Source organism: Limulus polyphemus, unplaced genomic scaffold, assembly GCF_000517525.1.
Source record: "Limulus polyphemus unplaced genomic scaffold, Limulus_polyphemus-2.1.2 Scaffold2111, whole genome shotgun sequence".
Taxonomy (NCBI): Eukaryota; Metazoa; Arthropoda; class Merostomata; order Xiphosura; family Limulidae; genus Limulus; species Limulus polyphemus.
Window position 1 is genome coordinate 56,764 of NW_013667721.1, and position 17,399 is coordinate 74,162.

General features: G+C 30.5%; 1 protein-coding gene across 2 annotated transcripts in view; it reads left to right on the forward strand.

Annotated features, from left to right (window-relative positions):
• Nucleotides 1–16,401, forward strand: part of LOC106465980 — a 66,199-nt gene extending 49,798 nt beyond the window's left edge. For both annotated transcript variants that reach the window (XM_013926229.2, XM_022393942.1), the window contains 3 exons: nucleotides 2,479–2,611; nucleotides 11,497–11,656; nucleotides 14,437–16,401. In XM_013926229.2, coding sequence (XP_013781683.2) covers nucleotides 2,479–2,611; nucleotides 11,497–11,656; nucleotides 14,437–15,098 — 955 coding nt within the window. In that variant the 3' untranslated portion in view covers nucleotides 15,099–16,401. The remainder of the gene's footprint in view (nucleotides 1–2,478; nucleotides 2,612–11,496; nucleotides 11,657–14,436) is intronic.
• Nucleotides 16,402–17,399: the final 998 nt, after the last annotated feature.

Here is a 17,399-nt window from a genome sequence, read left to right on the forward strand (position 1 = left end):
GTCAGTATTTTGTTAGATGAAGGTTGGTTTTCAAGCAGGTGGTGGAATAAGTCAGTGGCAAATTTCGCAGAATTTGGGAATCCCGTTTTCGACAGTCAACAGAATCATCGTGCAGTTCAGGAAACACGGCAAGGAAACAACTGAGCAGCGTCCGGGTCGTCCTGGTCCATCGGAGAGGACAAAACGGGCTGTCAAGAGGAGCATCGAAATGGATCCCAGATTAACGACTGCAAAAGTGGCCAAAGTTGGTGGGATAAGCCTGAAATCTGTTCAACGGATTCTCCACAGGTTGGGTTATCGTTGAAGAGCAGCTAGACGGAAGCCCTTATTAAGACCTGCTAACATAGTCAGATGAAAGAAGTGGGCAAGTGATATGATGACCAAGCCTCTGGACTTTTGGAAAACCATATTGTTCTCAGATGAATCAAGATTTGCTCAATTTTTGGACAGTGGAAGGATATGGGTCTGGAGAATGCCTCACCAAGAGTTTTGGCTCAACAAATTGCAGCCAACTGTGAAGCATGATGGTCTCAGCGTCGATTACGTTGTTCCAGGAAGATGGAGCACCGTGTCACACTGCTAGAAACACCCAAAAGTGGCAGGAAGAAAATAGTATCCAGAAGTTGCCCTGGCCGAGCCAATCTACTGTTATGAACCCCATCGAAAACCTCTGGGACATACTCGACTGGCAAGTCAAGAAACAACCAAAAAAACCAACTTCGAAGAGCGATCTACTCCAAGTTTTGAAGCAAGAGTGGGCAAAAATCCCACAATCTAAAATTGACGAGATGATTCTCACGATGCCCCAAAGAATCAACGAACTCCACGAAGCAAAAGGAATACTAGATATTAATTAAATTATAAATATATCAATTCATGTAAATATGACTGAAAAATTTCATTTTTTCTGAAAAGGTGGTGTCTATTTACTTGTGACCACGTTGTGTAGATTACTTATTTAATGATCGTTTTCATTTATCAGTCAAGGGAATATTTACCCCCAGCTCATTTTAATTTTAACATACTTCGTTGTCAGTCGTCTACTTTGGTATAACCCAAATCCCAGGGGAGAAGCAACATGATACTTGGTCAGGCAGTATAAGCATTTTTGAATGACTACTGTAGCTTTTAATCCTAGCCTATGGTGATGACTATAACAAGTTGACAAGTATTTTACACCTGTGATATGCAGGCATATCATATGCTTCCTACCTCTTTTAATTATATAGGAATTTAAAAAAAATCTATTTATTTAGTTTCAATGCAGTTTTAGCATAACCATGTAGTCTAGAAAGTTGAGTTTGCCTTTATTTTAAGTTGTTTTTTTATAGTAGATAATGTCTATTCTGCTAGAAGGGATGTTGCAGTAACATATAGCATCCTTGTTGAAATGATTAGAAACCATGATATCCTTTGCTGACCAAATTGGCAATATCTGTATATTACAGCTAACCAATGCTCTGAGAGAACAAGGGTCATGAGGTGATGCTATCAACTAGACAAAGAATCTGAGTTTACATGTAGAATTGAAATACACAATCTTAGATCAGTTCTACCTGGAGTTCTTTGAGTAGATATACTTAAGATCAGAATGTTTAGTTTGAAAGTAGTAGTCTGTGTATCTAATCATGATCTGGAAGAAGTTACTGCTTTTCTGTAGGGACAAGTATGTAGGCAGTTTGTTTTGATTTGCTTTATAATAAAGATTGTGTTAATTTTGTTAAACTTGTTTTTTGTCATTATTTCTCAGACACTATGAAAATTTTAGTTTCAAAGATGAATATTCCACTTATTTCTGATCATATCTTCTGTTGTTAGGTCTAACTATCTGGTACTTGTTAGGAAATTGATTAACCATTACACAGTTTGCATATTGTATTTGCATTTCCTCAAGAACCTCCAAAATACATATCTAGTTTTTTGTTTTTTTTTATAGTATACTGTATCTGGAATTTACTCTTCTTTAATATGAACTATCACTGAATCAGCAATGTAGGGTAAAATGAATACTTGATAACTTTTGACATAAAATACATAATACCATGTTTAAAAGGTCTTGGCATGTGCACGTTGACTCTCACTGTGCACATAGGGTTAACTGAATGCAGAATACCTGAACAGATAATTTGAAAATATTTATTTCAATATAAATGAATAATGAAATATTATTTTTCTAGTTATGAAAGCATGAAATAAAGAAGTTTTCATTTACTTTGATATATTGATCACAATTAAAGATTCAAAAAAGTCTGGTGATTGCAACACTGAGGCCAGTTTAAACTAATAGTTTTCTTTTGTGTCCCTTAAATTTTAAGCATTCTCAATATCTTGTTTAAAGTTGTCATGTTTGATTTAACTAACATTCTTTTGTGAACAGTTTTGAGTTTAGACAACAAAGATACTCTTTGGTGGTTTTGGGAAATGCATGTTTATTTTTTAAAGAAGAGAAAATAATTATATATTTTTTTGTCATTCCAGTGAAGAAAAAATGGCCAAAGCCAAAATTCGTCAGTGTCTCAAGTGTAAAGCCAAGTTCACTAAAGATTCTGGCTGTAACAAGATTATATGTTCCTGTGGTGCCATAATGTGCTATATTTGTCGAAAAGAGATAGTGAGTACTTAGTAAAAGGTTATTTGATTATTATTATTCTTATTTGTTCATGGAAAGTTATTTTAAGAAAATATGTATAAATATTTGTAAAATTCTGTACAAACATTGTGAACAATCATACATTTTATGTATAACTATAGAGTGTTTCTCTCTAACCATTTCATGAAAATTTGTCTTCAGTACTGGTTGTACCTAGTTTTTTTTTTGGTGTAGAAAGATTCAGAAATACCTGACAACATCTGGATATAATACAGAACTTATATAAATGCAGAAGTACGCAACCATGCTATGGTTTTAAATTAAGATGATAAAAAATTGAATCTTCATACACACCAAAAGGGTCAACATCATCAACTAGTCATTTGTGTGAAACTGCTTGAATAAAATAACATAAGTTACATTACTTTGCATAATTTAATAAATATCTGCTTTTCTGAATGAATCATTTTCGAAAATTTCTTTTTCTACTCAAATTTAGAATTTGTAACGTATTTCTGACAATTAAACAGTTCATGAAAATTTGCTGTAATATCATGGCTTTCCTTTAATAAAAAATCTGACACTGAAACAGATTATAACTTGGTGCTGTTCAGGTTGAGTTCAAACATTTATTGTTATATGTTATTAAGTTAGTAAGTGAGAGAGGGCGAGAGATTGGGTGACTTGCATCCTAGAATGTCACCGCTTATTTTTCTGAGGTGTCCTATTCTTGCTGGAAGCTTTTTTCACTTGATTTCTTTAAACTGAGAGTGCCAGGTAAGTTTATTATTGAGAAATCTTACAGTTTTGGTTAGAGAGATATTAGAGCCATTAATAGAGAGTTTTACAGTTTTTAGAGATTTGTACATTCTATTTAAGCTTTTGTTGTAAGTGATAACTTGTATCTTTTTCGGATTAAGTATTATATGCCATTTGTTGCATCATGCAATACTTTTGTTTAAGAATCTTTGTAATTTCTTGACTGCAAATGTTGGGTCTCTGGAGGTGCTCCAGATTGCGATATCATCAGCATATTGTGAAACGAGTGTGAGAAGTGTGTCAGGTTTAGGTAAATTGTTCATGAATAAGGTATATAAGAGGGGACTAAGGACTCAGCATTGTGGTACTCCAGTGTTAAAGGTAAAAGGTTGAGATCTAGTGTTATTAATTTTTATTTTTGCAGTACGATTTTCAAGGAAACTGGCTATCCGTTTAATATATATATTATGGATACTTTATACCTGATTAGTTATTTAAGGCTGTTGTGTGTGACAGCTTATGTGTCTGGGGTTGCTTTTATGCTGGTACCACTAGTTTAGCCAGCTAGAACTATTTCTGCATTGGTGATTGTTTATATATCAACTTTAGTATTTTTGGTTGACAGTTGTTTTACTTTTTTAAGTTGCATCATAAATGCAAAGCATCGCAGTAATAAAACCATATCAGACTGAATTATTTTTAGATATTTCTTTCAACTTGTACACTACTGAATATCTGTTGGTTCCCATAAGTCACTTCCCAGGAGGCCATTATTCAAAACCAGAACTCCTGAGCTGGGCTAAGTGGTGAAAGACAAAAGGTTATTTGATAAACTATATATGCAGTATAAGATTTGTAAAACAACTTAATTCTCCTGCTACAAGCGTGGCTGATTTGATTGAATCAGTGACCATCACATTTCCATACTGTAACTTATAATACGTTATGTGTATCTTTGCAAAATTTCGAAAGCTTTTAGTAAACATTACACGTCTTTTGTACACAAAAGAAACCAGAATTTCTAATTATTTTCACTAAAAATTTCTCTGGGAATACATGGAATCAAAGTGTTGACCGCTCCAAGTGCAAAGTGATTTTCATGCTAAGATTAAAAATATTTTCTTCATCTGAAATTTGTCAAATTTCATTTACATAATCTCTAAAGCTCCTAAATAAATACCAAACTTTTTCAGAAAAACTTTATATTTTATGTTATTCTCTCTACCCTAACTCTATGAGCAATTGGTAAATTTGTCCAACCTTGTAATCACCATAAGGAAAAATACAAAATAAATCTAAGTTACCCTTTTTTTATTTCTAAAATGACTCTAAACTGTAACAGGAAATTACAGTTGTTTGTGCTAAGTAGCTTAAAGCTCATAACAATATTTATATGTTTATACTTAACTCTCTTACTATAGGCTCAGTTGAATTGGCCGCGTTCGTAACCACAAATTGACCTTTATAGTTTCCATACCATAACTTCTGATATATTTTATGTATCTTCACAATGTTCTCAAGCTTTCAGTAATCATTAAGAGTCATTTGAAGAGAAACAATCATAATTTTTAATGAATTATTTTCACTAAAAATTTCCTTTATGAATATATGGAGCCAAAATGTTGACTGCTCTGTGTGCAAAGTGATTTTCATGTTAAGATTAGAAATACTCTTCTTCATCTGAGAAATCTCAGATTTCATTTGCATAATCTTTAAAACCTCCCAAGTAAATTTCGAACATTTTTAGTTCTGTAAAACTTCATATTTTATCTGTTATTTTCTCCACCTTATCTCTGTATGAGGCTGGTCAGTTTGACTGACCTCATAGCCACCAAAACAGATATGGAAATAAATGTAAATGACCATTTTTTCTTTCTAGAATGACTTCAGATTGTAACACAAAACAACGTTTGTTTTTCTTAAATAACTTTAAATCCATAACAGTATACATCTGTTTCTATTTAAATTTTATTATTTTATTGCTCTTTGAATGGTGTGTAACTAATATTCGTGCCATATAAATTGTAAGTCACTTGCAAATGTGTAGCTCACCTTACATTTGCAATCTACATAATGCACAGGCTTATCTTATGAAAAACTTTTATCATTATTATTATTTATTTTACCTTATTTAACTTAAAAAGTTTCTAATTTTTACATTTTAATTACTTTATAATAATAAATGAAGAAAGCCTGAAAAATTGTGATAATCAGAGGACATTATCTGCTTTATGTGTTCTTATTCTGTGTTTTTTAGTGCATCATTTAATTAAATAAAAAATATTTAGTGCAGTAGTACCATTAGTATAAAAAAGTAGGGTTAAGTTTCACATACAGTCCACAGCAAAAAAGAAAAGAAAAAAGACTTAGGTAACTACTATATTTATTGTTTTTCATGTGAATTCTTTCTTTATAATAATTAGAAACTTTTTTAGGTTGGACTAGGTAACATAAATAATAATAATAAAAAATTTTCTCAAGGTACACTCGCAAGTAACTTTTGAATAGCTCATGAATTATATAATTTGATAGGGTAACGTGAGCTTCATGTTCACCAAGTGATTTACTAATTTTATGGCAGGAATTTTAGTTATACACATTTCAAAGAGTAATAAAACAAAGTTTACGTATAAACAGATGTATACTGTTATGAGTATAAAGCTATTTAGGATAAATAAATGTAGTTTCATATTATTTGATGTCATTATAAAAGGAAAAAATGGATAATTTAGATTGATTTTGATTTTTTTTGGTGGTTACATGGTCAGTCAAATTTACCAACCTCATATACAGTTAGGGTAGAGAAAATAACAAAGTATAAAGTTTTACAGAAAAACAATGGTTGAAATATATTTAAGAGGTTTTAGAGGGTATACAAATGAAATTTGAGATTTTTCAGATGAAGAAAAGTATTTTTAATCTTAATAAGAAAATCACTTTGCACTTGAAGCAGTCAACACTTTGACTCCATATATTCGTGGAGAAATTTTTAGTGGAAACACCTCATTAAAAATTCTGATTTTTTTGTCTACAAATTGCTCTTAATTATTACTGAAAGCTTGCAAAATTTTGTTAAGATACACAAAACATATTAGATGTTGTAGTACAGAAACTTTAAAGGTTAATTTTGGGTCAATATTTTTTGGTCAAATCGACCGAGCCTGTAGCAAGAGAGTTAAAGAGAGCTACACCAACATCAAAGAATAAGTACTGCAGTAATATAACATTACATTATTATAAATTTCAAGCTCAGAATCTTTTAATAAATGGAAAATGTATTTCTTTTATATTGTTTACAAAATCGTGCATGTTATATATATATCTCTTAATGTGTAAAACCAAGTTTGTTACTTCTTGAGTTACAATATGCAATGCACATCAAATAATATCCATTTACATGTGTTTACAATTTAAATACACAAAGACACTGAATAGATTCATAACCCTTTAAAGCGAGGAATACTTCATTCATCTGACAGCAAAAATCTTTTTGCATATCTCACAAAAAAGTTGGTTGCAAAGACTTAATATTTTCTTTAGTGATAGGATTTAATCTTTACAATTAGAGAAGTAAACCTAAAGGTATGATCAGAGAGAGTCATTAGAAACCATCAATTATTTTTCCTTGGTATTTGCTACAGATTTAGAAGAAATCATGGCCTTTGACTTTAAACTCATCTATAAGTTTTTTTGTAAATTGTGACATTTATTTGACAGACCATCTTCTTTCTTGACACTGATGCAAATGTCTGTCTTTTTTTTGTGTGTGTGTGGTTGCTTGCACCCAATGAAATTAAGGTAAAAAAAATTGTGGGAATTGTAACACAAGATAAACAACATGTTTGCACTATGTACTAAATTACTTTTGGAATTAAGTTTGGTATTCCTTCATTCAGCCAGCATTCTTGTAACCCTATCGAGACAGGTCTTCTTTTGGTCAGTGGTAAAAAGGCTTGTCATCATGTTTGTAGACTTATATTCAAAATTTTTTTTAAACTACCATTTTATGAATGTATTTCAATAAATTTGGTATCAAATTGTAGATTATAATTCATATTTTACTATTATACATTAGTTAATTTCTTAATTTACAAGTAAATATAAAAAAAATTCCAAATATCAATTTTTGTGTGTCACATGGTAGGTTGAATGCAGCTTTGACTCAAATTAGATGTTTGTGATGTACAACTACAAAGTCTTTAGTTTCTTAAAAATTAGAAACTCAAATTACTGATATTGACAAGCTAGAATTATATGTTAAGAACCTCCCATCTTTTCTATTTTCTGAGATGTTATATTTAGTGAATCGACAAGGTGGCCCTGCTCACCTTTTCCATTTTTGGAAATGCTTGCTTAAGTGCACCTACTTCACTCAGTGACATGTGTCTAACCAATCGAAAGCTCGGAATATCCCTAACATGATTTTCTCAGCCTCTGCAAAATGTTTATTTGGGGAACCCTTTCTTTTCATAGTAGAATCCAAGCAGTAAGGTAAGACATTATGGAACTTGAAAAATCATATTTTGTTAGTCACAAATACTGCTTGGTTACTAAACCTGATAAATTAACAATGGAATTCTGTGGTATTGATATAGTAATTTATGATTTTTTTTTATTTCAAAATGCATATATAAAATCTAAAAAAAAAGTATTTTGTTTTACATCCTCCACTTACAAAATTTTATAAGGCTTAGCAAATTATGGCAAGCAGCAGACAAGTACAAAGTTCATAAGTAGAAGAGATAATTGTTTCCTATACTTCTTTATTTACTGCTCTATGTTTGAAGAAAAATAACTGAAATTTAAATACTTATTTGTAAATAGTAATAGTGTATACACATATAATGTATTATAACTGAAATGTGACTGTATTTTACAAAATACTGGTCCACTAGAACAAAGCCAAGAGAAGTAATTTTGTAAAGGCCAATTTTATATTATTGGATAGGTAACATTAGTGCATGTATGCTGCATCATTGCAATTTCTGTATTGTTAGTCAGATATATATGTGTGTGTATGTATAATGTTATGAGATTTAAGCTATTTAGACAACATTTGTGGTTGAGTGTTATAATTTGTAATCATTCTTGAATGAAAAAAAAGAGCATAACTTGTATCAATTTCTTAATTTTTCACAGTGGTTATGAGTTCAATAAAATCGACCAAACCCATATGGAGATACAATAGTGAAAATAACAGATAAAATATAAAGTTTTTGTAAAAAAACGTTTGATAATTATCCGGAGGTTATAGAGATTTTGCATGTGAAATTTAAGAATTTTCTGATGCATTAAAGTATTTTTAATCATAAAATCAAAATTACTTAGCATGTTGGATAGTCAACATTCAAGAAGAAAAAATGCACGAGCAAATAATTAATTAAAAATCTGATATTTTGTATATGAATGCCTTGTAATGTTTACTGATAATCTGCAAAATTTCGTGAAGATACGTGTACATTTAAAAAACTTACAGTATTAATACTTTATGGTTTCTTTGGTGGAATCCACCCACCCATAATAAAATGATTAATCAGCAATTACAATAAAGAAAAAAATATATATTTTCATGACACTGCAGGCTACAATGACAAGTTGTTAAAGAACTGAAATATTTACTTCTTTTTAGAAACAAAGCAAAAATCAACTTTAACACATAAAAGCACACTAATTCTTTGTTAGTCAAAATATGTACTTTAGCACAGATAAAACTGAGAAACTTAGCAATAGTGCTATTTTCATTTCATAAAAAAAACTTTTTCATTAATCAAAGTTTCGTGATATTTCTTATTATTTATAAAGTTTTGCCCTTGGTTTTCAAAAATTATGTTTTCAGTTGATTTGAGTACCAAATTTGAAACCCCACCCAGTTGCTCATTAATAAGCATGAGTGCTTATAGTTTTAAAATCCAAGATTTGATCCACGTGGAAGGCATGTTATAGATAGCTTATTGTAGAGCTTTGCACTTAGCTACAGACACATGAACAAAACATAAAAATTTGATTAATTGAACTGGTTTATTGGCAATTATAGAACTACAAAAACTGGAAACATGAGTTTGATATTTCTATAAACCTTGAAAGCAGGTTTTTGTAAAGATATAGTCAAGGAAATGAAAACATAAAATCACTCTCTATGGTTTAGTTAATATTCACTGTTTCATACTCTAAGGCTTTAACTTCTATAGATAACACAAATAGTTTTAATGTAAATGCTATCTCATGGCTATGCATAGCACTAAAGATATAAAACCATTTAATTTCAATTCCAGTCTCTTTAGTCTTCAAGATTGTTTTGAAAACATGAATTTTGTTCTTGCAAATTAATTTTATTGACATCTTTTGTTAACTTGAAAATAAGACTCTTCATGAAATTATGAGAGCATGTGGATGTGTGATTCAAATGAGAAACCAATACTGAATATGAAGTAACTTTGTATCTCAATGAAAAAAGTAGTTTGAATGTTTACTAACTTTTGACTAATATATCTATACAAATAATACACTTGCATTTGTCTCTCTGGAACTTTTTTCTCAAATATCTTGATCAAATGTTACAAATCTCATATCATTAGAAAGGTCTATATCCAAGGCGTTCGGATTGTATATTGGCTTTTCAATTCAGAATAACCTTACTTGTTTTATTGCTTAGTCAAACTTTTTAATGAAACAAGTATGCTACACTATGGCACAATATCGTTGTCATCACATGACAACTGGCTTTTATTTCAACTTTAGTTTTTTTTTATTTTCAAAGTAATTTACAAAAAGAACACATAGCCTGTGTGTAATTTCTTACAAAAAAAAGAAGAAAATTACACTGAATACAATTTCTATGGGCTTTCACAACATATTTAGGTTTAAAATATACATGCATAGTTCATTCAAAGCCATATGCTTATCACTTATACGCTTTCAGACATTTTTCCATATTCAGCTATGTTTGCCTTCATTACAACTTTATATTTACTTTACTTTGAAATAATGTAGCTTTGGTTCATATCATAGACTACTATAAACATGTTTTAGCTACTTTTTTCTTTAATATGGGTTTTATTCCTCATTTTTGTTTGCTTGTTTCATCTCGGAAAACCGTGTCGTACACTGATGCTTATAACTATTTTATGCTCTGTTTACTTTGCATGTAGTTTTATTAAATAAAGTTATGTCTGTAAAAAATTTTCAAATAGACCAGGATTTATTGATCTAATTTGTAATGACTGTAAGAAAGCATAGCTAAAATGATTGAATAAGGGCTTGAAAATTATAGCAAATATATTGCGGGTTGTGGCTAGTATTATTTTAATTCCATAACATTTTACTTTCATAAACCTTTGCTATAATGCCACATGTTTTCTCTGCTCATTTATTGGAATGATGTATGTATCTATATTATTTTGTAAAAATATAATAATTAATTTCAATTCTGCTAAAAACTTTTATTGGTTAAATTTTTCATTATATAAAATGATGACAATCACATGATTAAATATAAGAATACTGGCATATCTCTGCTCTGAGTTTTTGAATTGGTTCAATCAGTCTGATGACACAATTTCTTCAAGCTATTAAACACAATATGATATAATGGGAATATAAAAATGACATTTCAAATCAATTTTTGTTAAAAAAATATATTTACAAATTACCAAATTAATTATAAAGTAAAAACAAATAGCATATTTTGTTGATGAACAGGCTTATATTGTCGCAAAAAAGGGTTAAGTAAAGTACCTTTATTTCAACATGTACTGTACTATGACTATTTACTTTTGTTTCTAGTACTCTATGAAATAAGCAGCAAAAAATTACTGTGTTTCGAGGTGCCAAACTTTCTAGAACATACTACTTTAGTTTGTAAAATACTTTTAAGTACTTGTACAGAGTGCTTTAATGCATTTTATTTATCTAAAATGGGGGTTTAATTAAGGGCTGAGTTTGTTTCTTATTTTACACTTTTGTGAATTGCATTTTTGCATTAAGTTAGTATCTTAGTTAAGAAATAATGTTTTTTTCATATACTGCATACAGATATGTTTGTGAGATATTTTCTAAAATAATAATTAAGTAACTTAATCTAAAGGTGTATTTATGGATCAGAAAAAGTTGTGCTTAAAATACAAATATAATTGCGCTTTGTTTCACAGAAAGGCTATGATCATTTCTGCCAACATGTACGTTCCCCTAAAAAAGACTGTTCAAATCCAACCTGTCATTCTTGTTTTCTGTGGTCTAATTCTGAAGAAGATGATGAACAGGCATTATTAGAGATACAAAGGAAAGCAAATGAGATTCGAAGAGCACAAGGTCAGTTTAAATATGACAGTTTTGTATTTAAATTTAGATTTTGTAGTCTTAAATTCACATATAATAACAGGCATAATTTGCTGTTATTGTTCTTAATTTTAGTAACAAAAAATGTGTAAAACACACCTCAGATCTTTTGTCTTCACTGATCTGACTAAAAGTTAATTCTTGAATTATTCAATGTGAACTCACCAGTTAAAAGATTTCATCTAAATAGTTGTATTCAGTGCTATTGAGGCTGTGAAGCAGTGTAGACTTGTCTTACATGTAATATCATAAGCATTCTATCTTAGTGGTATTTGTTGAACATTCTGGTATTTTCTGAACATGATAGTTTTATTATGAAAAACAAAAGAACAAGAAAGTTGTGTCTCAAACAAACTTTCAAGAGTACATAATTATTGATGATGGTAAGTTATAGTAATTTATGATGTTTTACTTTTTATGTTACTTACAGCTATTTAAACAACCACACAATGAAATATGTCACAAGAGATATCTTTTTGATTGATCAAATTTCATAAGCTGTAAAATCTTAAACTAAGTGCTTTCTTTTAAACATGTAAATAAACTGTTTACTCTAAAATATATTTTGATAGTTAAGTAGCAGTTTTTTGAGTGTCCAAAAGTTATACTTAAATTATAATTTATACTGAATTTGAAGACTTTTCTCCAAGTATACATATTCTCAACTTCATAAACAATAAGATTGTGTAGGAGATAAGCCATTAACAAAATAAAATATTACCATTGCCCATTTCTAGTTACATTTCATGCATGTCTAACCTTTTATTTCAACTATTTTATGTACTTTTGTAGAAAAGTATTATGAGATATTGTGGTGATGATAGGATAAACTGAGCATTATACTTTGCAGTAACTAGAGATTCAAGGAAATAGTATGTAGAAGGACAAATGTAGTGATTTGTTTTAATGAGAGAGACAAAAGAAGGCATGAAGTTCAAGTAAAAAATTAACACTTTGTCAAGAGAAATTAAGATAGCTGTGTGTCTGGTGCTGTACACTTAAATTCAAAGTTAAGGAAGAAATAAGCAAGTGACCTTTATTTAGCAAACTAAATGAGAGTAAAAAGTTGAAATACACATAATCAGCAAATAAAATAAATTTAAACATTGACAAGACTTCATAATCAACCCTTAACTTTCTCAAGACAAATGCAAAAACTGCATTTAAAATTCACCTTCTCTCAGAAAAATGGATTACAAGAATCTGGAAGTATTTTCCCTCTGTGTTACAGCTATAAGGCAGTGCTAAATGTACAAGGTAAAGTAGGACACATTATATCTATTTTATGAAACAGTAGGTAGTTTCTGGGATTGGAGCCTGCTACAGAGAGTAAACCATAGCTCTGAATTTTACAAATAAACTATGTTAGATGTATGATGTTCTAAGTCAGGATTTAGAAAAATGTAAATATTTTGTAAATATAAAATACTAGAGGAGAGTGAGGTATGTGGTGTTTTCATACTACAGTATCGTGGAATGTGCGATATTGCAACCATAGAATATTTTTTAATGCAGCATTTTTCAACCTTTCCAATAGCTGGGGCAAGCCTGCTGCCTCCCTAAACTATCGTGGACAACTAATATACAATTAAAAATGAAAAATCATTATATTTTGCAAATGAATATTCAGTCAGTTTTTTTTTTTTTGTTAATTTTTGTGAAATCTGTTGAACTGGTGGTTGAGAAACACTTTTCTAGTGCACACACAAAATGTTGCTAGTTTGTATTTTCTCTGGTGACTCTATATTTAACAACCAATATCTACTCAATGACAGAACAGCCAAAATTTTAATTTACCGATTTGATTCCTCAATTTTAAAATGTCGGGCTCATACTTTTACAGGTGAAACAACTGAACTACAACCTTCTGACTGAGTAATACAACCTGAACACAAAAAGCTAGAGAAAGAACAACCTAACTTTTAAATTATCATAAAATCTGCTTCAGAATACAACACTTACAAATTCTCTGATTAATTGTAACTCACAACACTTATAAGCTCTAACCAAGTTTCAAGTAATAACTAATCTAAGAGTACATTTTCTGAAACATCTTTGTGCAGATTTTTTTTTTTTTTTTACTTTACACTAGAAGAGATTACAGTTCAGTTATTGGTTATTAGTAAAACATTTGATCTGCTTACTTATTATGATTGTATAGAGTGACAGACTGATAAATGATTTATATATGGTCATAACAACGCTTATTCACATATGATAACCAAATCATTTACATTATTGTAGCTCTGTGACAAAAATCGTGGTGTCAATCAGTGGCAGTTATTTTGTTTTACTGTGAGAGTAGTTTTACAATTGAGTCGAATGGAATGTTGATATCATGCATTAACAATTATAAGAAAAGAGTTCAGTGAATAAGTTACATAAAATATGGACACAATAAAAAAAAATTGAAGGAATACCACCTCAAATTTTATTTGAAAATGTGTTTTATTTACATCTTACCTAATTTTTAGATCTCATTTAGTCATATATTCTTCAGTGTTCTTTTTTTTTAAGATTTTAAATCAAGATCTAATATTTAAAAGTTAATGTTGAAATCTTATTTAATCTTTCAATGGCTAAATGCATTTTTCAAGTTTTGCTGAGTTTTATATTCAATGAGCAAAAGCAGCAGTCAACTAATTTTAGATTTTTAGAAGAAAGGTATTAGCCATACCGTAAATTTGTAACTTAAAAGTTTCATACATTAAAAGAAACCTAACATGTTTTATGATTTACACTTTGTGTTCTAGGGTATAGTGTGGACAAAACCATAGGAGTTCCAGATTTAAAGGATTGTCTTCAAAGAAAAAATGAAAAAATTCCACCGAAATTGGCTAAAAAGGAAGAAGCTGTTCAAAAACAACCACAGATGTTACACAAAAAAACTGGCAACTATATCATATTCTTGAAAGCCCAAAATGATCCTTGTAAGCAAGTTCTTAACTCTTCACTTACATTCCTTACTCCACCAGCTAATTCTAAAGGTCTAAAACCATTGAAAAATGAAACTTATTGCAACAGTCATCATAAGACCACTCATACAAGGTCATTGAAAGGAAAGGGAAAAGGCAAGTCTTCAGCTAAACAAACCAAAAATTCAAATCAGCCAGTCCCTTTGAAAAATCAACACATTAACCTTAGGCATTTATTTTCATCTGCTAAATCCGTGGATAATCAGCAGTCTACCCATCACATTGGACAAAGGTCTGTAACACAAACAGTACCTATGGCTGTAGCAGACTTTAATTCTAGTAGTAGTTCTACAATAATAAATAACTCCCTTATGGAGAAGTTTTCTGAGTCTGTTAATAACTCTTCACTAGATGTAAATATGATTGAACGCAAAACTTTATCAAAGTATTGTCTGGAGAAACAGAGAAATGGAGCTTCATCTAAGTCTTCGACTTCATAAATTAATTGAAACTGATGCCCCTTTGTATTCTTTCATATTAAAACTAAAGTGCTTAGGAGTATCTTTGTGATCACAACATCTTTAAAATGCTTCTATATGATACTGGGAGTTACACCATCCATAATTAAACCCTTATGTCTAAAGGATAGCAGAAAATAAATCCCCCTTTTTTTAACTGTGTTGTAAGGGTTTTTGTGAAACATTTTTATTTGAATGTTTACAAGAATAAATCATTCAGGAGTTTGCAACCTTAAGTGTTTAAGAGATTTCAAGTAACTTTCCTGTTAGATACAAGTCTTTTTTTTTCACACAGAAGAATCTATTCCCTTGTTTTGTATCAGACTACTACAGGCTGATTTTTGTTTAGCAAATTCATAGTTTATAGCCTGCTTGTATATCAAAATATAACCATGCAAGTTATTAACATGTTTTGTATATATATAGTTTTATCATGATGCTACTAGATATTGCTTTAAGGTTTTTATGAAAAACATTATTATTTGAATGTTTACAAGAATAAATCATTCAGGAGTTTGCAACCTTAAGTGTTTAAGAGATTTCAAGTAACTTTCCTGTTAGATACAAGTCTTTTTTTTTTCACACAGAAGAATCTATTCCCTTGTTTTGTATCAGACTACTACAGGCTGATTTTTGTTTAGCAAATTCATAGTTTATAGCCTGCTTGTATATCAAAATATAACCATGCAAGTTCAGGAAGGTCAGTGATGTCAGTCAGTTAGCCAAAGCTGTTTCTGTCATGGATGTTTACCATTGAGATCAAAGCCTCTGTTGCCGAGGCTTCAAATGATTACAAAGAAGAAAAAATTCTGTTGTTACAGCCATCGAAAATGCTTATGGATGCCAAAGACAAACTGAAGGTTGATGAGTTATCTGTAGAAGAGTATGCCACCTCAATGGATGTCAGTTCCAAAGAACACAAAGACTGTCAAAGTGATTTTATTGATGAAATTCTTCATTCCACAGTCTATGCAGAACCTAATAACTCAAATAGCCAACCAGTAATACCTCAGCCTGCATCAGAACATAAGACAAAGCCACTTTAAGAACTTTGCTTAAGTAGTGAAGTGAACAAATTAACTGTGTAGAAGGGTATGAATAATTTGCTTGGAGAAATGGTAAATATTTGAAGGCTCTTTGCAAAAGACTAGTTTCTGTTAAAATCCAAACATCTATATTTGTCCATATTACATACATGTATAAGGGGAAAAAAGGCTTTAGGGACACAGCCAATTTGTTCAGCATTTCACTAATATTACTATTAATAAAACAGTTGTTAAATTTATGTAGTTCCAAAAACTTCTTAATTCCAATTATTTCTCCACGGAGATAATAATAGCTGCTTACAACTGTGCAAGTATGATTTACTAAAACTTTCATTAAATTTACTTCACATCCTATTGGAACAAAACTGTAAAAAAAGGCACATGTAGCCCTGAAAAAGTTCGTTTATGATATGTACCAATTTTATAATTATTTTGCTGATTATAAACTAAATTATATCCAAGAAAGGTAAACTATACTTATGAACGCTCAGTGTGAAATTTATCTTTGGATGTTTACCACTTAAATACCGAAGAAATTCATTCACATGGTTTTGTGAGTGAAAAGTGGTGAATGTTTCATCAGTTATCCTCCCATAATAAAGTGATTGAAGTCAGTAGGATATTTTTCCAGCTTCTTGCTGTGGTTTTCTGCTTGTGATAAACAGACCTCACAGGAAAAGTTCTGCATGTGTAGTTTCCCATCTTTGGGTTCCAAAGATCCAGCTTCATATTTGCCAAGTCTAATGAACCATGAAAATGAGATGAAGATCCTGTTAGTTAAGTGGTGTCTGGTTTTTGCAATATACTAATTTGGCCTTGAATTCCTGTAGAAGGGAGGACAGGACCTGGAGTGGTTCCCTCAGGGTTAATCAACTGATCGACAGTGAGTAGAATCAAATGTGTGGCAGTATTGGATGTACAGAACATACATTGGTACAAGTACTTGGATGTAGTGCCCATGAACCTTCAAATTTCTTTGTTGCCTTGTTTATGACAGGACTTCTTGTGCATGGTAGATAGGTTCAGTTGCTATCAAATGTTTACTTTTTGTAACAAGAACAAAACTAACCAGTAAAGGACAATGTACTGATAACTGTCATGCTGTCACCCTCTTCAATAACACAGACCAGCGATAGTTTTATTGTCTTGAAATTTTTACATGTTCTACAGTAATTCCTGTACGCTGAATCCGAAAATGTCCATTTTTCTTCATCACGTACAGATTTTTCGCAAAACG